The 22,518-nt window shown below is 45.5% G+C and overlaps 2 protein-coding genes across 21 annotated transcripts in view; one reads left to right on the forward strand and one right to left on the reverse strand.

The window, feature by feature from the left end:
• Positions 1-13,853, reverse strand: part of UBE2D4 (ubiquitin conjugating enzyme E2 D4 (putative)) — a 33,595-nt gene extending 19,742 nt beyond the window's left edge. For 6 of the 13 annotated variants that reach the window (XM_055293310.2, XM_055293309.2, XM_055293307.2 and 3 more), the window contains exons 1-2: positions 13,738-13,853; positions 1,933-1,996 (exon numbers count right to left, since the gene is read on the reverse strand). In XM_055293310.2, the coding sequence (XP_055149285.1) occupies positions 1,933-1,996; positions 13,738-13,761 (88 nt within the window). In that variant the 5' untranslated portion in view covers positions 13,762-13,853. Of the gene's footprint in view, positions 1-1,932; positions 1,997-13,400; positions 13,518-13,737 lie in introns of those variants that run through there. The other 7 variants (XM_063609633.1, XM_055293306.2, XM_063609634.1 and 4 more) reach the window with 5 other exon arrangements.
• An 18-nt stretch (positions 13,854-13,871) lies between these two features.
• Positions 13,872-22,518, forward strand: part of URGCP (upregulator of cell proliferation) — a 51,055-nt gene continuing 42,408 nt past the window's right edge. For 3 of the 8 annotated variants that reach the window (XM_055293300.2, XM_055293298.2, XM_055293302.2), the window contains exon 1: positions 13,893-14,160. Coding sequence is in view for 2 of the 8 variants with exons in the window: in XM_063609595.1 (XP_063465665.1) it covers positions 20,394-20,590 (197 nt within the window). In the remaining 6 variants the exon portion in view is untranslated. The other 5 variants (XM_055293299.2, XM_063609597.1, XM_063609596.1 and 2 more) reach the window with 4 other exon arrangements.

A 22,518-nucleotide genomic window follows, 5' to 3' on the forward strand; every position in this document is an offset into this window, starting at 1 on the left:
CCCACATAAAGCCTTTAGAGTCCTCCATTTTCAGTGGCTCCATCTGCCTACCGCTGGCTCCTCTAAGCTCAGTCCCCTCCCAGGACATGCAGGCACACATATGATGCCATGCCCTCCTTTTTTCCAGCTTTGTGAAATTTCTTTTTTTATTGTAGTTAAAAATATATAATAAAATATGCAATTTAAACAACTTTTTTTATTATACTTTAGGTTTTAGGGTACATGTGCACAACGTGCAGGTTTGTTACATATGTATCCATGTGCCATGTTGTTTTGCTGCACCCATTAACTCGTCATTTAGCATTAGGTTTATCTCCTAATGCTGTCCCTCCCCCCTCCCCCCACCCCACAACAGTCCCCGGTGCGTGATGTTCCCCTTCCTGTGTCCATGAGTTCTCATTGTTCAATTCCCACCTATGAGTGAGAACATGTTAAACAACTTTTAAGTGTACAATTCCGTGGCATTAAATGCCTTCACAATGCTGTAGAACCATCCCCCCATCCATTTCTAAAGCTTTCCATCACCCCCAACAAATTCTGTATCCATGAAACAATATTTCTCCCATTCCCCCCACCACCACAATCAGCCTCAGGTAATCTCTCATATACTGTCTGTCTCTATGAATTTGCCTAGTCTAGATATTTCATGTAAGTGGAATCATACATTCATTCTTTTCTTTCTGGCTTATTTCACTTAGGATGTTTTCATGTTGTAATGTGTATCAGAACCATATTTTGTTTATCTATTGTCCACTGATGGGCACTTGGGTTGTTACCAGCTTCTGAAAATCATGAATAATGGTGCTGTGAACATTGGCATACACATTCTGTCTCAGTCTGTTTTTGATTCTTTGGTATATGTACCTGACACCACTCTCCTTGAACACATAGTATCTCCCCTCCCCACCTATTTTCCTACGGCTGCAGTTACTGAAGCCTCACAGGGAAGGATTGGTGTCCCAGAGCCCAAGAAGCTCACAAAGTGGAGGCAAGGTGGGTGGGCAGAGGACAGACCTGGAAACCCTAGTGCTGGGCAGCTCAGCCTCGGCCAGCACCTGTGAGGGACAGCAGAGGCCTGGAACAGGCAGTGCTGCTTCTCCCTCTCTCTCCCGAGAAGCTGCCCAGAGCTGCTTCTTCAGTCTCCGCCAGGGAAGAGTGGAAGTGGGAGAAAATAATAGGGATTGCCCTTCCCCTTGGCAGAGGCAAGTGGCCACTGCCCTACCCTGCCCTGCCCCTCCTCCTCCACTGTCCTGCTCTGCTCCCAGGAGCTGCAGCAGCACCAGGTCCTCTAGACCAACTCCAACAATATTTACACCAGCACCCAAGTTTGACTTGGCCAAGGGCACTTTCCAGCAGCTGATGTGACTCCTCAGGCCAAGCTGGCTTTCTCATGCGCCAGAAGAGGGAAGCAGTGTCTATGGTACATGAGAGGCAATGCAGGTTCTACTTTGAGTATAAGCTGACCAGCCAAGCTGCTGTGAACTCATGGCCTAGACCTCAAATGAAAAAACCATTCACGAGCAAATGAAGGGAAAATAACTGATTGGTTTTCTTAAATACTGCTTGGCTGATAATTTGGTTGTTTGGTTTTGTTTGTTTGTTTGTTTTTTAGACGGAGTCCGTTGCCCAGGCTGGAGTGCAGTGGCTCACTGCAACCTCTGCCTCCTGGGTTCAAGAGATTCTCCTGCCTCAGACTCCCAAGTAGCTGGGATTACAGGCACGTGCCAGCATGCCCGGCTAATTTGTGTACTTTTAGTAGAGACAGGGGTTTCACCATGTTAGCCAGCTAGTTTTGAACTCCTGACCTCAGGTGATCCACCACCTTGGCTTCCCAAAGTGCTGGGATTACAGGCATGAGCCACCGCACCTGGCCTAAATTTGGGGGTCTTAATTACAATGCTCCTACAACATGAAGCCCCCCAAAATACTTACAGTCATCACCCACAGGTCCCGCAGAACACTGGGCAGGAGGATCCCTCTGCAAGTCGGTTAATTCCTAGAACATGAGAGAGTGGGTCAGAGCTGCTGTATGCTGGGGATGCTGCCTCTACACACCAATCTTGGTAGCTGGAAGGAATTCTCCTGGTGGGAGAAGGCTCCTAGGCCTCAGGAGGGGGTTAGAGACACGGTGGGTCATAGGACTCTACTCCCTGCTATAAAGATACCAGAGAAGTAGGTATGATCATTTCCATTTTATACATTAGGAAATTGAATTGTAAAGTGATGAAGTTACCTACTCAAGGTACAGAGCTGGAAGAGGGCAGGGCAAGAAGTCAGCCACATGTAGCTCTGCCTTACCCCCAAGCCTAGCCTCCCACCTCCTCAGGTAAAGGACATCCCCAGGCCCCCAGGTGCTAAGGATATGGAAGAAAAGCAGCCCAGGAGAGAGTTCTGGGAGAAGGATAGGTGCCAGGTTTTACTGCTAGGCTAATGAATTAACGCACAGAAGCAGCACCAAGGAAGTGCTAATCTCTCTACCTCCCCAACCACCATTCCAATCACCCTAGTCACCACTGGTTATGTGGCAAGTCCTAGGGCTCTGAATGTGGAGACTTTGGCATGTGAGCCAAAGTCTAACACTGCACCAGTGGGGATCAGGGATTATACCACAACTAGATTCCCTTTATGGGACACCAACCCTGAACTAAGCCAAACACTGTCCTATCTACACAAACTCTCCTGATTTCACCATATGTCTCTGACATGCTGATCATTTCAGTAACCACCTCTCTGGCCATCCTGCATTTATCCCCTTCACTTCAAATTTAATCAGCCAAGATGGAAGTATTAACATCACAGAAGCCAGCAAATGCTACAAATCAGGGCCATGTTTTCTCCCCGAGGGTTGATCTTTAAACATCTACCAGTATACCACTGGCCAATTCTCGATTAGTATCTAATATATCTGAACCCATTTCCTCGTAAGTAAAATGAATTATACTTGGCAAGCACTCAGGAAGCAGCATTAGGAGTGGCCAAAAGAGAACTTAACTTGGGGAACAACTGAGGTCATACAAGGGGACCGAGGACAGGCTCAGAAATGCAAGAGCTACAGAAATCTCTGTGGAACAGTTCCTTTTTGCTTACCTCTCTGCTATGTGCCCCTCAGAGAGCACCTCCACTATCACTGTGCAGGGGAATTTTTTATATTCATTGCAATACTGCATGGATAAATTAGCTCTATGACAGAACTGCTAAGGCAAATCCTGAAGAGGTTATATGAACAGCCAGGGGCAGGAAAAGCCAGCAGTACAGACCAATTCCCCTCCACCTCCCAAGGTTTTCCCACACCTCTATGCTTTTGCACTGCCTATATGCAGAATCCATGTTCCCCCTTTAGAGGTGTGATGAACAGTTACACCAGCACTTAATGATCCCTGAAAGGCCACGTGTGGATCCCTATTGATAGACTCCAACCAGCACCCAGGAGTTTCGAATGCTAACTGGCATTTCAAGGAATAATGGTGTGACTTGAAAGAAACTAGTCCACACACACATCGAATTCCTGTGCTCACCTCAGGGTTAGAATACTCAGGTCTGAGTCTGAGCTCCGTCACTGAGGAAATCACTTTCACCTCTTTGGGCCTCAGTGTAATTATCTGTTAAGTTGTAACCATGCTTGCCTGCCAACTTGCCGGCACTATTGTGTGGCTACAAATTTTGCATGTAAGTTTTTAATGTATATAATGTAAGCAAGAGCACCCAGTAAATATCAAGACAATAGTGGTATAGAGAATGCCACAATTAGTATTATAAAAAGGGAGACGAATAAGTAGAATATATATATATTTCCAGAAGAATACTTCGACACTGGTTGCCCCTCCAGGAGGGGAATTGGATGGCTAGGGACAGTCTTGGTTGGGAGACTTTTCCCTGTATATCCTGTGCACCTTTTGAACCATGGGAATTTATTACCAAATCATTAAATATATAAATATTTTATTAATTGGAAAAGATTAAGTAGGTTAAGTTTATATAGTAATTACTATTACAAGTAACAATGATAAAAGTGAGAAGTTCTGAAAAAGAGAAAGTAAGTTAAAGTATTGAATAATAGTAGAGAAGAGTTAAGCAAACCATGGTACACAATCAATTATTCCTTTATGGTGTTTCGTCACCTCCAAGACTCCATCCTTTGTAAGACACAATTTTACTTTACATACAATTAGGAAAAAAAAACATGCTGGCAAATAAACTAACACAAATGCTTTCTTTGCACATAAACTTTAATTGTATTTAAAAATTACTTTTATCAGGCTGTGTACAGTGGTTCACGCCTGTAATCCCAGCACTTTGGGAGGCCGAGGTAGGCAGATTGCTTGAGGTCAGGAGTTCGAGACCAGCTTGGCCAACATGGTGAAACCCTGTCTCTACTACAAATACAAAACTTAGCTGGGCTTGGTGGCACGTGCCTACAACCAGCTATTCAGGAGGCTGAGGCATAAGACCCGCTTTAGAGGGTGATGCCATGGGCAGGGCAGAGCATCTGGGGTCTTTTGGGAGCCTCCAATCCCCAACAGTTTTGCAGAACACTGGTATCTATGGACTCTAAAATGGACTTCATTTAAAGAAACCCACAGACCATTAATGGACAAAAACATGAATCAATATGTATTGTGGCATTCCAGTCCTAGCACTGTGGGAGAGCATCAAGTACCACGTTTTTGAAGACCATGGCCTATCATCATTATGCATTCAAGATCTGAGTTTGAATAACCTCATCAAGACTTAGATCTTCTTCAAAAGCTTCAAGTCTCATCTGCATTAAAGCTCTCCATTGAACCCTCTCACAAAAGTACAAGGTTAAAGGGACTAAAATCCATTAATACATTCCATTTTATATCTCTTCTTCTGACTTCTCTTCAATTTCCTTGGCCTCTGGGACTTTTTATATTACTTATGTTCCTTTAGAGCCAAAGTGACAGTGCTTTCCAAAAAAAAAATATGTATTCTATGGCCATAAGTTTACATTGATAGAGAAGCATAAATTTAGCATGATGAATTTAGAATTAGGTCTTTTATGGTACTCTGTAAAAAGCTGAATTAACAATAGAAAATGAGGATGAAGCAGTAAAAATATTTTGGGTTAGATTACACTCTCCGAAGCTATGTGGTTTAGAGAAAAGGGCCCCCAACCTAAAAGTTAATAGTTCTTATTCTGTCTCTGCCTGGTACTAGGTAACTGAGAAAGTCACTTAACCTCTCTGAACTTTAACTTCATTATCTATAAAGTGTAGCTGATATTTTCCCCTCCCTACCTCACAGGGTTGTTGTGAGGAGCAAATGAAACAATGCACATAAAAAGACATATAAAATGTATAATACAGACAAACGGTCCTGTTACATAGTTGCAAGTCATTCCCTCAGATCTTGGGCCTAGGAAGGTAGGTGATTTAAGCTCACTGAAAGCATGTACCATGTCCAGGCTGGATACATGGTAACAAGGCTATGTTACATTTTTTTTTTCTCTGAGTTGAGTACCTAAAATACCACATGGGCTAATTCTAAGAAGGAGCATCACTATATATTTCCCTAAAATTATAGCTTAGCATTGTTAATGCTCTAGAGCATTTATGCGTTGTAACATATTAGTGATTTGTGAAAGATTTTTACTAAAACGTGACCAGCATTTTTCTTTAAATGAAAGAATGTAGAATATTTCACAATGCATCCCACGTGATGAGAAAAAAATTTTTTTTGGTTATATGTACATATGTGTGTGTGTGTGAATGTGTGTGTACTTGGTCATTAAATAAAATGTACTTTTTCTTCTTGTGGGAAAAAAAAAAAAAAAAGAATTGCTTTAGCCTGGGAGGTAGAGGTTGCAGTGAGCCGAGATTGCACCTGTGTGACAGAGTGAGACTCTGTTTCAAAAAATTAAAAAACTAAAATTACTTTTATCAAAAGAATTATTTTAGGCTGAAACATAGCTTTGTGTGTTTCTTGTTAAGTATCATTCATGCATACAAAAAAAAAAAAAAAAGGAAAAACAAGTGAAATAAACAAACTGGTTTGTTCAGGTATTCCTAAAGTTTCTTCCCATTCAGAGCCCAACACTGAGTCACTGATGTCTACACAATATCATCCTCTGTGTCTTCCAAAACAATGGTGATATGGCAGTTCTTAGAGTCCTCTATTACTATTTCTGGAGTTTTCTTTCAAGCCATTAATACTTATTCTGCAAAGGCCCATGATACACAATCTATTTGCACGTATTCCAGCAAAAAAAAAAAAAAAAAAAAAAAGACCCAGCCTCATCAACTTGAGGGTAGGTAGTACCTTCCTTTCTGGGGCTATGAAGAATTTGGTTGCTTGACATGGAATTAGGAAATTCCAGTCCTTCCTCCAACAACAAATATTTGCTCCACTATTAAGAAATTTACTCTTCATTTTCCTGTTTCTGTGCCTGTGTTCACAAAAGCTTTTCTTTTCAGTGCTAAATCACATTATCTTTTTGAAAATATTTTTAAAACAATTAAACCCAACAAATATAGTACCAGCAATGCACTTACCTCATAATGAACTGCCATGATCCAGTTTACTCATACAGATAGTGACAACTAAGTGAAGGTAAACTGGCTGACAGCTATCGTAAGAAGCATCCCAATTTCAGAGATGTGAACATTTGAAAAAATATTCATTTGAAGTAGATGAATATGGTATTATCTTACTTCCAAGTTCTCTTTATTTTTTATTTTTATTTTTAGAGACAGGGTCTCACTCTGTTGCCCAGGCTGGAGTACACTGGCACCATCTTGGCTCACTGCAACCTCTGCCTACTGGGTTCAAGCAATTCTGATGCCTCACCCTCTAGGGTAGCTGGGATTGATTACAGGAACACACCACCATGCCCAGCTAATTTTTGTATTTGTAGTAGAGATGAGTTTCACTATGTTGGCCAGGCTGGTCTCGAACTCCTGACCTTAAGCGATCCTCCTGCCTCAGCCTCCCAAAGTGCTGAGATTACAGGCATGAGCCACCACGCCCAGCCCCAAGTTTCTTTAAACAGCAATTACTACCTTTATAATCAGAAGTTAACTAAACTTTTTTTTGAGAAACTAAACCAAGTATTATGCAGCCACTGAAAATTAGGTTTTAAAGACTACAGAATAGCAGGAGAAAATGTCATGATACAACATTAGAGGAAAAGGGCAAGAAAAAAGCAGAGTATAAAATTTGATGCACTACATGACAACAACAATTTGAAACACATACACATCAAAGGCACTGAAAAGAAATCCACAAAAATGTTAACTACAATTACATGAATGGGTAGAATACACACACACACACACACACACACACACATATATTTCTAGAAGACTACTTTAACATTTGTTGCTCCCCAGGAGGGGAACTGGATGGCACACATTCCAGCAAGAAAAAGTGACCCACTTTAGATGACTAGAGATGAGTTTTTTAAAAACTGAATTTTGGGGGTATTTTCCAAATTTTCTCTAATTCTCTTTTTTTTCTTTTTATTACTTTTTTGAGACAGGATTTCGCTCTGTCACCCAGGCTGGAGTGCAGTGGCGCCATCTTGGTTCACTGCAACCTCCATCTCCTGGGTTCAAGCAATTCTTATGCCTCAGCCTCCCGAGTAGCTGGGATTACAGGCACCTACTACTATGCCCGGCTAATGTTTGTATATTTAGGAGAGACAGGGTTTTGCCATGTTGGCCAGGCTTGTCTCAAACTCCTGGCCTCAAGTGATCCATCCGCCTCAGCCTCCCAAAGTGCTGAGATCACAGGCGTGAGCCACCCTGCTCAGCCAGGTGCTTTCCAAATTTTCTTTAAAGCACATCTATCGCAAAATATATGTGTTCAATATGTATTGATATAGTTTGGATCTGTGTTCCCACCCAAAACTCTTGTCAAATTGTAATCTCCAATGTTGAGGGTGGGGCCTGGTGGGAAGTGATTGGTTTAGTACCATCCACTTGGTATTCTCCTCTTCTCACAAGATCTGGTTGTCTCAAAGTGTGTCACGGGCCGGGCGCAGTGGCTCACTTTGTGCCTGTAATCCCAGCACTTTGGGAGGCCGAGGCAGCTGGATCACGAGGTCAAGAGATCGAGACTATCCTGGCTAACATGGTGAAACCCCGTCTCTACTAAAAATACAAAAAATTAGCCAGGTGTGGTGGCAGGTACCTGTAGTCCCAGCTACTTGGGGAGGTTGAGGCTGGAGAATGGTGTGAACCTGGGAGGCAGAGCTTGCAGTGAGCTGAGATCGCGCCATTGCACTCCAGCCCGGGCAACAGAGCAAGACTCCGTCTCAAAAAAAAAAAAAAAAAAAAAAAAAAAAGTGTGTCATGGCCGGGCACAGTGGCTCATGCCTGTAATCCCAGCACTTTGGGAGGCCCAAGCGGGTGGATCGCTTGAGCTCAGGAGTTCAAGACCAGCCTGGCAACATGGCAAAACCCCGTCTCTACTAAAAATACAAAAAAAAGTAGCCAGGTGTGGTGGCACACACTACTCCAGAGGCTGACACATGAGAATCAGTTGAACCAGGGAGACGGAGGCTGCAGTGAGCAGAAATTGCACCACTGCACTCCAGCCTGGGTGACAGAGTGAGACCCTGTCTCAAAAATAAATAAATAAATAAAAGTGTGGAGCACCTCCCCTTGTTCTCTCTCTTGCTCCTGTTCTGGCCATGTGACATGTCTGCTCTGCCCCCCCGTTTGCCTTCCACAGTGAGTGTGAGTTTCCCCTCCTCTGAAGCAGAGCAGACACTAGTGCCATGCTTCTTGTACAGCCTGTGGAACTGTGAGCCAATTAAAACTTTTCTTCCTAAATTACCTCATCTCAGGTTTTTTGTTTTGTTTTGTTTTGTTTTGTTTGTTTGTTTTTTAAGATAGGGTCTTACTCTGGCACCCAGGTTGGAGTGCAGTGGCACAATATTGGCTCACTGCAACCTCCACCTCCCAGGCTCAAGCGATCTTTCCACCTCAGCCACCTGAGTAGCTGGGACCATAGGCACATGCCACCAACCATGCCTGTCTAATTTTTTCTATTTTTGGTAGAGCTGGGGTTTTGCCATGTTGCCCAGGCTGGTCTTGAACTCCTGAGCTCAGGCCATCCACCTGCCTTAGCCTCCCAAAGTGCTAGGATTACAGGCATGAGCCACCTCATCCAGCCTTCAGGTATTTCTTTTTTTCTTTTTTTTTCTTTTGAGACAGAGTCTCACTCTATCACCCAGGCTGGAGTGCAGTGGCATGCTCTCAGCTCACTGCAACCTCTGCCTCCCGGGTTCAAGCAAGTCTCCTGCCTCAGCCTCCCAAGTAGCCAGGATTACAGGCGCCTGCCACCACACCCAGCTAATTTTGGTATTTTTAGTGGATATGGGGTTTCACCATGTTGACCAGGACCTGACCTCAGATGATCTGCCACCTCAGCCTCCCAAAATGCTGGGATTACAGACATGAGCCACTGCACCTGGCCAGGTATTTCCTAATAGCAATGCAAGAATGGACTAATACATGTATCAAAGAGAAAAAAAACCAACATTGAAAAATTGAAATGCTGCCACATATAACCCTGTCCTGGTTGAGAACAGTGGCTCACACCTGTAATCCCAGCACTTTGGGAGGCTGAGGTGGGAGGATTACATGAGCCTAGGAGTTTGAGACCAGCCTGGGCAACATGGTGAAATCCACTCTCTACAAAAATTTTTAAATTAGCCAGATGTGGTGGCAGGCACCTGTAATCCCAGCTACTGGGAAAGCTAAGTGGGAGGACTGCTTGAGCCCAGGAGGTCAAGGTTGCAGTGAGCTATGATTGAGCCACTGCACTCCAGCTTAGGTAACAGAGCAAGACCCTGTCTCAAAAAGCTAACTAACTAACTAACTAACTAACTAAAAAGTGCATCTAAAAACATTCAATTCGGAACATTCAATTTGAAACATTCATTTGAAAACATTTTTTTAAAGGGTTGAAGTTGGTTGGAAAGGGCTGTGGATTGGAAACTAAGGGGGCAGCTAGTAGACACCACACAGCTGGCTCAGGCTCGCATACTGCTGGCTACCTGCTCAGCACCCATCCGCCTTCCTCCTTTCTGAAGGACTCCTGTTCAGTTCTGGTCAACTCACTGTCAGCTCCAGGTCTAAGAGTAACCAGACTCCTTGCCACTCATTGGTTTTGGAATGAGCATGAGACATAATTCATAACAAGGCAAAGGGAAAAAAAGATCTGCTGGGCTTTCTGAGAACATTCTCATCAGTTCTTCTGGAAGCAATTGTCTCTATTCCTCCCAGATGTCCAGCAGGCTGTGTGTCCCAGAGCCATTCAGCCCAGGGTGACACAGGAACACACCAGGAGAGGGGGACTGAGTTGCTCCCAAAGTTCTGCCACAGGGACCTCCAATTCCATGCACAAGAGCAGCTCAGCCTCTGTCACTTGCACCAAGACATCCTAACTAGTGGTGGCCCAATGGTGCCATCTCACCACTGCAGGCTTGACACACTTTTAAAGTTGTATTTCCTACAGTTCTGTTGTTTTTCCCCGGGACTTGCTACATAATTTGCAGGGCCTTGTGAATGTGAAAACGTAGGGTCTCAAGTTCATTAATTATTAAGAATTTCCTGATGGTGACAGCAGAGCATAAAACCAAAGGCAGAGCCCATCCAAGCCTGCGGCCCTGTGAGAGTGAATGCGTCACACACACACGAAGCCAGCCCTGACCTTGATTCTTGTTTTGTTTTTGTTTTAAGACAGGGTCTCACTCTGGTTGCCCAGGCTGGAGTGCAGTGGTGAGGCTCACTGCAGCCTTGACCTTCTGGGCTCAGGTGATTCTCTCACCTTAGCCTCCTGAGTAGCTGGGATTACAGGTGTGCGTCACCATGCTCAGCTATTATTTTTTTAATTTTTTTTTTTTAGATGGAGTCTTGCTCTGTCACCCAGGCTGGAGTGCAGTGGCTCAATCTCAGCTCACTGCAACCTCCACTCCCGGGTTCAAGCAATTCTCCTGCCTCAGCTTCCCAAGTAGATGGGATTACAGGCATGCACCACCATGCCCAGCTAATTTTTTTTGGATTTTTATTACAGAAGAGGTTTCAGTACATTGGCCAGGCTGGTCTCAAACTCCTAACCTTAAATGATACACCCGCCTTGGCCTCCCAAAGTGCTGTGATTACAGGCATGAGCCACTTTGCCCGGCCATTTTTTTATTTTTAGTAGAGATGGAATTTTGCTGTGTTGCCCAGTTGGTCTCCAACTCCTGGACTCAAGCAATCCACCCGCCTCGGCCTCCCAGAGTGGTGGGATATAGGCATGAGCCACTGCACCCAGCCTGTCCTTGATTCTTATCAAGGAAAAGTTCTCCCTGGCCTTATGATTTCAATTACCTTGGATCTATAGTTGACATTTCATGCTCAAAGTCCAAACTTGTTTTTCCAAACCCTCCCTTTTATAAATCTTATCAGCCTACACATTTGAATATGTAGGCTCAAACCTTTACTCCTTAATCTCTCCTATCCTCCTCCCTGCCGTCAAAACTTCTGATTCCCCATCCTAGACAATGACACCACCATCCACTAAGTGACCCATTTTGTACACCTCCTTGTTTCACTTTCACCACATCCTCTCCTCAAGTCCTGTCAATTCCACTTCTGCAATGTGGTCCAGGCACTGCTCTGGCCTAGCATCCATTCCATGGTCATTAATTTGGACAAAGCCTCTGCCGAACCTTCACAACAGCCTCTAGTCTCCCTCTGTCCCACTTCAGGCCACACTGCCGCCAGAAAGATCTTTTTAGAACACAGATCTCAGCATGTCATTCACCTGCTTCAAAGTCCTAGGATGACAGATGACCCCTTTCAGAGAATAACTCATCAAAATTATCTCTCTTTTGGACAGCTATTTATTTAAAAAAAAAAAAAAAAGAGTCATACTCTCAGAGATCCTGTAATTCCACCTCTGGCAATCAAACCCAGTAATGTGAATTAAGGAAAAGGCTCACTGTACAATGATGGTTGATCTGGTTTGGATATTCCGCCCCCCCCCCCCCCCCCAAATCTCATGCTGAAATGTGATCGCCAGTGTTGGAGGTGGGGCCTGGTGGGAGGTGTCTGGGTCATGGTGGTGGATTCCTCACGAATGCCTTGGTGGCCCCCCCGCAATAATAAGTGAGTGCTCACTCTATTAGTTCATGCGAGATCTGGGTGTTTAAAAGAGCTGGCATCTCTCTTGCTCCCTCTCTTACCAGGTGCCACGCCTGCTTCTCCTTTGCTTTCTGCCATGATTGTAAGCTTCCTGAGGCCTCACCAGAAGCAGATGCTGGCACCATGCTTCTTGTACAGCCTGCAGAACTGAGAGCCAAATAAACCTCTTTTCTTTATTAATTATCCAGCCTCAGATATTCCCTTATAGCAACACAAAACAGACTAATACAAAGTTCATAACAGCAAATACTTAGTGAAGAATTTTGAACAATAACAGCAGCTAACTCATATTGAGTGCTTGGTATACAGCAAGCATGTGCTACACACATTTCATAGCATTTAATTCTCAAAACAACTCTGTAAACATGTAGGACTGGGAGGCTAGGAATGATTAAGTGCCTTGCCCAAGGTCCCACTATAAGTGACCTCACATTCTCTAACCCAGGTCTGTCTGACACCCAAGTCCATACTTTTACCTACTACAGATAATGACTAGATAAGTTACTAGTCAGGTACTTGTGGAAAGCTAATGTTAAAAATTAGTTATAGGACTGGGCATGGTGTCTCACGTTGTAATCCCACCACTTTAGGAGGCAGAGGCAAGAGGATCCCTTAAGCCCAGGATTATGAGACCAGCCTGGGCAACATAGTGAGACACTGTCTCTACAAAAAATAAACAACTGGCTGGCATGGTGGCATGTAGTCCCAGCTACCCAGGAAGCTGAGGAGGGAGGATCACTTGAACCTAGAAGGTTGAGGCTGCAGTGAGCCATGATTGTGCCACAGTACTCCAGCCTGGGCGACAGAGCAAGACTGTCTCAAAAAAAAAAAAAAAAGTTATAAATACTACTTCACAACATGCTTACATTTACTATCATGTGAATGAGTGGAATACAAAATGCAGTATAATTGTTTTAAATATAGAAACAAAACTGAAGATACGTATGCTAAAATGTTAACAAATAGCAAAGTGATAGAATTAGAAATACTTCTTTCTTCTACTGTTGTGCGTTTTCCAAATTCTAGTGAATGCATTAAACCCTTATGGACTCCCTCTTACCTGCAGGATAAAAACCAGTTACTTCAGCACTGCCCCTAAGGACCACCCGAGTCCACACCATCTGCCCTTCAGCTTCCGCGCTACCCTGTCAGTCCTCCAAGCCTGGTGGTCTCCCCGTTGCCGGGAAAGCCTTTTTCCCTCTTCCCCACCTGCCGAGTTCCTACTCATCCCTTAGGACCCACCTTCATCCTGGATACCGTTCTAGATACCCATCCAGCCCTTCTGGATACCCTACAAGAGCAACCCGCTGTCCAGGAGCCTGCAGGTGGCCCCACGGCGCCCCGCCCGCGTGACGCAGCCCACGTGGCCACGGCCCGGCCCCGCCCCGCGCTCGCGCAATCCCCTTCTCAGGCTGCGTTAGCTTTTCAGGCTGCGCGGGAGGCTGTTCTGCCTCCTTCCTAGGCAGGTGTATCCGCGACTCGCGGAGCCTCCGTCACCTTTCACTTCACGGCAGCGGCGCCCAGCCCACACCTCGACGCTTCGGACACCCAAAGAGTTGGAGGGTGGGAAAGTGCGTACCTTCTGGATCCGCTTTAGCGCCATCCTACCCCGCTGCCGGGGACCCGGGCGGCCCGGCCGGGGCTGCCTGAGGCGGCCCACTGCCGGGTCAGCCGCCACCGAGCTGCACGCCGGGAGCCGCCGCCTGCGCTTGCGCGCGCGGGGAACTGTGGGGCTGTCGTCGCCGCGTGCCGAGCGTCCTGGCGCGGCCGAGGGGAAGCCGCGGGTCTGCCCGAGTTACGCTGGCCACCGGCACCTGGTCCTGTGGCTTCGACCACTAGTCAGCAAGGCCCCGGAGAGGCCAGCGAAGAGGAGGGGCTCGTTGGCTTTACGGAGACGCGCGGAGCACCCTCAAGGTGCCACACGCTCGCTTGCTCCCTGTTCCTACATCCTGGGCGTCTTCCCAGGCGTCTATAACTCCTGAGAATAGTGGTTCTTAACTCTGTAAGTATATATACCCTTGTACGCCTTATGGCTGGATGCTTTACAGCCGTTTCCATGTAGATGTCTGTGCATATGTGCACACGCAAAACTCTCCGCAGTTTTGGAGATCTCCGTGTTCAGTCCTACCTCACATGATCTTGCACGGTCAACGTTCAGAACCAAGGCCTTAGACCATGCATCTCCCAAACTTAATTATCTGACTCCTTCCTGTTTTCCCAAGACTTGGCAGGCGTCTAGGTCAGAGTTGTTCAAACTGAGGGTTATGAACTAGTGTGTCACGAAATCAATTTAATAGGTTGCAACCAACATTTTTTTGGAAAAAAAAAAAAAAAAGCCAGACGAGGTGGCTCACGCCTATAATCCCAGCACTTTGGGAGGCTGAGGCAGGCGGAACACTCGAGTTCAGGAGTTCGAGACCAGCCTGGCCAACATGGTGAAACCCTGTCTCTACTAAAAATACAGAAATTAGCTGGGCGTAGTGACGTATGCCTGTAATCCCAGCTACTTGAGAGGCTGAGGCACGAGAATCACTTGAACCCAGGAGGCAGAGGTTGCAGTGAGCTGAGATCACACTGTTGCACTCCAGCCTGGGTGACAGAGTGAGACTCTGTCTCAAAAATAATAAAAAATAAAAAAAAAAAAGAGAATAAAATATCAGTGCATTTCACATAGTAAAGGTAAGAATTGTGGAAGTTTTGTTGGTGTGTATATGTAGATGATACTTAATCTTCAGACTGAGACATGTTCGAGCATGAAAGTAGCTGTTAATATAATTACTCTGGGACCAAAGCTGTAATCTAGGATTGTCTCCAGCCAGCCAAGACACATGGTCACCTCTATGTTTGTACTCAGTCAGCATATAAAATGTATTATAGACATTTCAATGGTTGCCCAGCTTTGTCCCTGGCTTTCACGCTCCCATTCCCCCAATCTGTCCTCCACACAACTTCATGAACTGTCTGAAATACAAAGCTTACCACACTGCATCCTTACCCAGAACTCTTCAGGGAAGCCCCGTGGCCTACAGCATCACATTCACTGTCATCCAGGGGCCTTCAAAATCCAGGATCCTTGGCCGGGCACAGTGACTCATGCCTGTAATCCCAGCACTTTGGGAGGTCGAGGTGGGTGGATCCCTTAGTCCAGGAGTTCTAGACCATCCTGGGCAACATGGTGAAACCCTGTCTCTACAAAAAAATACAAAACTTAGCTGGGCATGGTGGTGTGCACCTGTAGTCCCAGCCACTTGGGAGGCTGAGGTGGGAGGATCACTTGAGCCCAGGAGATCAAGGCTGCAGTGAGTTGTGATGGCACCACTGCACTCCAGGCTGGGAGAAAAAGCAAGACCCTGTCTCAAAAAAACAAAAACGCAAAACAAAATCAAGTACCCTCCAGCTTACCTTCTCCTTCCTACCTCCAGCCCACCTGACTATCAAGTGTTTCCATCACCGCAGCATCTACATTTCTTGACTAGAGCATTCACCTTCCAAAGCCAGCTCAATCATCACCCATTGAACAGCCTAAGTCAAGCACTTCCCCTTGGTGTCAAACATTTACAACAGAAATTTTTGTTAGTCCATGGGCCATGCATCCTCCTACATTATTGACATGGCCTTCCCTCCCCGTAAAACAAGTGATTCTAGATTTTATAAATGTTTATATATTTGTGTAAGAATATACAAATGGTTATTTATGTGCTAGGAATATATATGCTGGTTTTGAAGTGTCAAATCTCAAAAAGTATTACTTTTGGATGGTAGGTTTACTAATGTGTTAATCTCTAAAATTTCTACAGAGAATTTGCATCATTTGTATAATTCAGGAAAAAAAGAAACAGGATAGAAAATGAAAAATTCAGTTTCTATTCCCTGTTGGTAGTTTAGTGCATAGTTTTCTAAACTTTTTAGTATGCTTATATGTAATGTTTCATTTTTTAACATTAAAATAATTTTAGATGTACAGAAATGTTGCAAGAATAATACACAATTGGTTAGGTGCAGTGGCTTATGCCTGTAATCACAGCACTTTGGGAGGTCAAGGTGGGTGGATTGCTTGAGGCCAGGAGTTTGAGCTCAGCCTGGCCAACATGGTGAGACCCCATCTCTACAAAAAATACAAAATTTAGCCAGGTGTGGTGGCATGCACCTGTAGTCCCAGCTACTTGGGAGGCTCAGGCACAATAATTGGTTGAACCCAGGAGGCAGAGGTTGCAGTGAGCTGAGATTGCACCACTGCACTTCAATCTGGGCAACGGTGAGACTGTGTCTCAAAAAAATAATAATAATACATAAAAGATTTTTAAATGGATAAATTTGACTACATGAAAGTTTAAAACTTTTGTGCTTCAAGCAATACCAACTAGAAAACAAAAAGACAACAGACAGAATGCAAGAAAATGTTTGAAATAATAGTATCTCACTACAGTCTAAGATGCAGAATATATTAAGAACATTTAGAACTCAGTAAAAAAGATAAATAACCCAATTAAAAACTGGGCAAAAGATGTGAATAGAAATTTCTTCAAAGAAGAAACTCAACTGGGCAATAAGCACATGTAAAAAAATCAGGCTGGGCATGGTGGCTCAGGCCTGTAATCTCAACACTTTGGGAAGCTGCGGTTGGAGGATTGCTTGAGGCCAGGAGTTTGAGACCAGATTGGGCAACATAGCAAACCCTGACTCTACAGAAAAATTTAAAAGTTAGCCGGATATGGTGGTGTGCATCTGAGGGCCCAGCTACTCAGGAGGTTGAGGTATGATTATTGCTTGATTCCAAGAATTTGAGGCTGCAGGGAGCTATGATTGAGCCACTGTATTCCAGCCCAGGAGACAGAGCAAGACCCTGTCTCCTTGGGAAAAAAAAAAAAAAGGCTGGGCAGTGGCTCACGCCTGTAATCCCAGCACTTTGGGAGGCCGAAGAGGGCGGATCATGAGGTCAGGAGTTTGAGACCAACCTTGCCAATATGGTGAAACCCCATCTCTACTAAAAATACAAAAATCAGCTGGGCATGGTGGTACATGCCTGTAATCTCAGCTACTTGGGAGGCTGAGGCAGGAGAATCGCTTGAACCTGGGAGACAGAGGTTGCAATGAGCCGAGATTGTACCACTGCACTCCAGCAGCCTGGGCAACAGAGCGAGACTCCTTCGAAAGAGAAAGAAAGAGAGAGAGAGAGAGAGAGGGAGGGAGGGAGGGAAAGAAAAAGAAAGAAAAGAAAGAAAAAGAAAGAAAGAAAAGAAAAGAAAGAAGGAAGGAAGGAAAGGAAAGGAGGAAGGAAGGAAGGAAAAGAAAAAAAGAAAGAAAGAAAGAAAAGGAAAGAAAGAAAGAAAGAAAGAAAAAGAAAGGGCCTGGTGTGGTGGCTTACATCTATAATCCCAGCAGTTTGGGTGACTGTGGTGGGAGGATCACCCGACCCAGGAGTTCAGGACCAGCTTGGGCAACATGGCAAGACCCCATCTCTACAAGAAAAAAATTTTTTTTCTTCACCAAAAGCAGATACTTGAAAAAATTTTAAGAATTAGTAGAGCACGGTGGCGCATGCCTGTAGTCCCAGCTCTGATTGCTTGGGCCTAGGAGGTTGAGGTTGCTGTGAGCCCCATTCACGCTACTGCATTCCAGCCTGGGAAACAGAGCAAGACCCTGTCTTAAAATAATAATCATAAGTCATAAGGGAAGTGCAAATCACAGCTATAATGAGATACCACTTCACACCCTCTAGGATGGCTGTAATTAAAGGGACAGACAACAAGTGTTGACAAAGATGTGGAGAAGTTGGACCCCTCACACATTCTGGTGCGACTATAAAATGGTGCAGTCATTTTTGGAAAACAGTTTAGCAGTTCCTCAGAAAGTTAAGTGATACCAAGTATGGTGGCTCATGCCTGTAATCCCAGCACTTTGGGAGGCCAAGACAGGTGGATCACCTGAGGTCAGGAGTTCGAGACCAGCCTGGTCAACATGGTGAAACCTTGTCTCTACTAAAAATATAAAAATTATCCAAGTGTGATGGTGCACACCTGTAATCCCAGGTATTCGGGAGGCTGAGGCAGAATCGCTTGAACCCAGGAGGTGGAGGTTGCCAGGAGCCGAGATCGCACCACTGCACTCCAGCCTAGGTGACAGAGCGAGACCCCCTCTCAAACAAACAAACAAAAACAGAAATTAGCTGGGCATGGTGGCCTGCACCTGTAATCCCAGCTACTTAGGAAGCGAAGGCAGGAGAATAGCTTGAACCTGGGAGGTAGAGGTTGCAGTGAGCCAAGATCATGCCACTGCATTCCAACGTGGGCGACAGAGTGAGACTCCATCTCAAAAAAAAAAAAAAAAAAGAAAAAGAAAACCTTGTGCTTTTATTTTAATGCTCAATTATTTACAGAAAAACATATAATACCCTTTTGAATTTAGTGTTCACACACAGAATTTCTTTTGCAAGAAACCTTCCACAACTTGTTTAAACCTTTAGCTTTATCTTATTTAAAATAATCCTTTAACCCTAGACAAAAATTTCCATGTCCATTCCTTCTTAGAACATTTTACTGAGATTTTATGATTAATGATTATTTGCTAAGATTAAGAGCCTTACCAAGTCTCTTGCCAAGTCCTGGGCTTTGCCAAGTTGTAAAGTAGGCAAGTTAAACAGTTCTCAAAGTCCAAAGAAGCAGTTTATAACTGTAAAACATTTAGCAAACCTAATATCTGTCCCATATAATTTAGACCACCTGTCTACATTTTCACAACATTTGCATTTTACCAGTAATCTTTAAGACTGTTTTTATTTCTCAAGGATTAAAGTCACACGAACTAAAAGGTATTACAGCTTTTATTTTCCCTTCAAAAATATTTGATCAAAGCACTTATTTTCCTTTAGGCCAGTTAATTAGAGCTCTCTCTCTCTCTTTTTTTTTTTTTTTGAGACGGAGTCTCGCTGTTTAGCCCAGGCTGGAGTGCGGTGGCAGGATCTCAGCTCACTGCAAGCTCCGCCTCCTGGGTTCATGCCATTCTCCTGCCTCAGCCTCCTGAGCAGCTGGGACTACAGGCGCCTGCCACCACGCCTGGCTAATTTTTTTGTATATTTAATAAAGACGGGGCTTCACCGTGTTAGCCAGATGGTCTCGATCTCCTGACCTCGTGATCTGCCCGCCTCGGTTTCCCAAAGTGCTGGGATTACAGGTGTGAGCCACTGCGCCCGGCCTAGAGCTCTCTTTTTTTATAGACATCACACACAACACATATAACTGCACAGACAAACAGAAGCAGATCCAGTAGCTACAAGATTTTCTGTTCGCCAATCTCCTAATTGGACTATTGGCCTCTAGTGGGGCTCTTTAAGAGCAGGGCTAGAAAAGCATGCAGTTTTCAGGGCCCAATAAACGGGGATAGCTGGAAGACAAAAACAGACTTTGAGGGGGACCTATCTGCTTTTAATTGCTGAGTTTTCAAGAGAAAAACAGAAATTTCTCCCAAAATGGCATGCATGGCACCTTTTCTGTTCTTCTCAAGGAGCCCTAGGCCATCAGAAATTATTTTAGGGCCTCATGCGTGCATTAAGGGTAGCAAGACAAAACGGAGAAAAGGAATTCAGTCAACTGAGAAAAAATCTTTTTCCAGAAGAACAAGATCCAAAAAGAGAAAAACATAAAGGTTTTAAAAATATCCACTTTTTTTGTTGTTTTTGAGACAGACTCTCGCTCTGTTGCCCAGGCCAGTGTGCAATGGTGCAATCTTGGCTCACTGCAACCTCCACCTCCCAGGTTCAAGCAATTCACCTGCCTCAGCCTACTGAGTAGCTAGGACTACAGGCAAGTGCCACCACACCCAGCTAATTTTTTTTTGTATTTTTAGAAGGGACAGGGTTTCACCATGTTGGCCAGGCTAGTCTTGAACTCATGACCTCAGGTGATCTGCCCACCTTAGCCTCCCAAAGTGCTGGGATTGCCAGTGTGTCAGTGCACTCCCCCCAGATATCCACTTTTTAAAAAAAATTTATATCCACTGCTTTATTAAAGATACATAGTCTCATAAGAGGAGAAGTAATGTGTTCGCAGGCTAACAGAAAATGCATGTATATGAGAAAGAGATGTGTGAGGTCCCTGATCTGTGCTCTAAGGGAGTGGTCAGTCAGGCAGGGCCTTGGCCAACCAGTAAGGCAGATGAAGGTCCCTGTCCTGGGGGACTCACTGCTCCTGGGTGCCCCAGGAGATGTAGTCTCGCCGTGTGGCCACGTGGTACTCATCCATGAGCTGCTGCACAATCTCCCTAGATGTGTCCATCTCATCAAAGTTGTCTTTAAACGTGTCCTCCTTGCGGAACGGCTCCAGGAAGACCTCCCACTTTCTCAGCTTGTCATATTGGCGACAGGTTCTCTTGAAGAGTGAGGAGATGCTGGTGTGGTTGGCCATCATGAGCCCACTGACCCAGTGGGCCAAGGGCAGGTAAGGAGACTTCCTCGACAGGGCCACCTGGATGCTGGTGGGGCCCCACAGGATGAAGTTGGCCAACTTCCATTCCTGGATCCTCTGCAGGCTCTTGTGGACCTGGGTGGGGTCCACCTCTCCTTGGATGGTGTTGAGGATGGCGATGTAGGAGTGGTTGGTCTGGTGGTCTCGGCCTGTGGACACCGTCACGTTCTTGGGCTGCAGCAGCCACCTCATGACATCCAGGACCATGGTCTTCCTCATGCTGGCCACTGACTGGTCCATAATCAGCGGGGTGTAGCCAGTCATGAGAAAGTGGAGCCATGGGGTGGGAATGAGTGAGGCGATGAGGCCGATGAGGTCATTGTTCATGTGGCCGGAGTAGTGCACAGTGATGGTGCTGGCCGAGATGATGGTGGACACCAGCTGGTTGATCTGAGAGAAGGATGGGTTCTGGATGTGCAGGCGGTCTGTGGCAATCCGGTTCAGGGCTGTGTTGTGTAGCACCACCACACAGTCTGCGTTCTGCATCAGCCTCTTGAGTGTGAGGAGTGAATTATAAAGCTGGACCACCACGTTGCTCATCTCGTCCTGGTTGGGAAACACTGAGTACGTCTGCACCAGCTTCTTAGGATACCTGTCATTCAGCCATTCTAAGAGGTAGGAGCCCAGGCCAGAGCCTGTCCCCCCAGCAATGGAGCGACACAGCACAAAGCCATCTAGATTGTCACTACCATCTGCCTCCTGGTCTGTGATGTTAAAAATGTTCTCGTGGATCTTCTCTCTCTGGGAGAATCTGCTGGCCCAGTTGTTGCCAGCTCTTCCTCCATGCTCCGACAGGTAGATGTTCTCTGGGTTGTAGAGCTTGGCATAGGGAGAGTAGAGGATGGAGTGGATCACCTGGGGCTCCAGGTCCAGCAGCACGGCCCAGGGGATGTAGTGCTCATCGTCTGCCTGGTAGAAAAAGATGTCCTTGCGGTCAGTGCCCTCAGTGGTGAACTCCTCCATGGTGCCCTCGGGGCTGATACGATGCTCAGTGCACAGCTGTTTCCAGAACTCGAACTCAATCTGATTGCTGCACTGGCCCAATTGTGGGTGATGATTTCCCTTGGCATCGCTCCTCAGGCACCGGCGTTGCAGCCGCTCCCACCCGCAACGCTGCCGCATGCCAGGCCCCCAGATATCCACTTTTAATTAAGCTGAGCACTCTTTAAGAAAATCTTATTTTGGGGTCTGGGTGCGGTGGCTCATGTCTGTAATCCTAGCACTTTGGGAGGCCGAAGTGGGTGGATCACTTGAGGTCAGGAGTTCAAGACCAGCCTGGCCAACATGATGAAACCCTATCTCTACTAAAAATACAAATACAAAAATGAGCTGGAAATCACTTGAACCCAGGAGGCGGAGGTTGCAGTGAGCCAAGATCGTGCCACTGCACTGTAGCCTGGGCAACACAGCAAGACTCCATCTAAAAAAGAAAGAAAGAAAATCCTTTTTCTCTTTTTTTTTTTTTCGAGCTCTATTGCCCAGGCTGGAGTGCAGCAGTGTGACCTCCACTCGCTGAAACCTCTGCTTTTTGGGTTCAAGTGATTCTCCTGTGTCAGCCTCCTGAGTAGCTGGGATTACAGGCACCCACCACCATGCCCAACTAATTTTTGTATTTTTAGTAGAGACAGGATTTCGCCATGTTGCCCAGGATGGTCCAGAACTCCTGACCTCAAGTGATCCACTTGCCCCAGCCTCCCAAAGTGCTGGGATTACAGGCATGAGCCACTGCACCCAGCTGTGTTTTTTTTTGTTTGTTCTGTTTTTTGAGACGGTCTTGCTCTGTCGCCCAGGCTGGAGTACAGGGCACAATCATGGCTCACTGCAACCTCAACCTCCTGGATTCAAGCAATCCTCCCTCCTCAGCTTCCTGGGTAGCTGGGACTACATGCCACCATGCCCGG

This window comes from Symphalangus syndactylus, chromosome 9 (assembly GCF_028878055.3).
Source record: "Symphalangus syndactylus isolate Jambi chromosome 9, NHGRI_mSymSyn1-v2.1_pri, whole genome shotgun sequence".
Lineage (NCBI taxonomy): Eukaryota > Metazoa > Chordata > Mammalia > Primates > Hylobatidae > Symphalangus > Symphalangus syndactylus.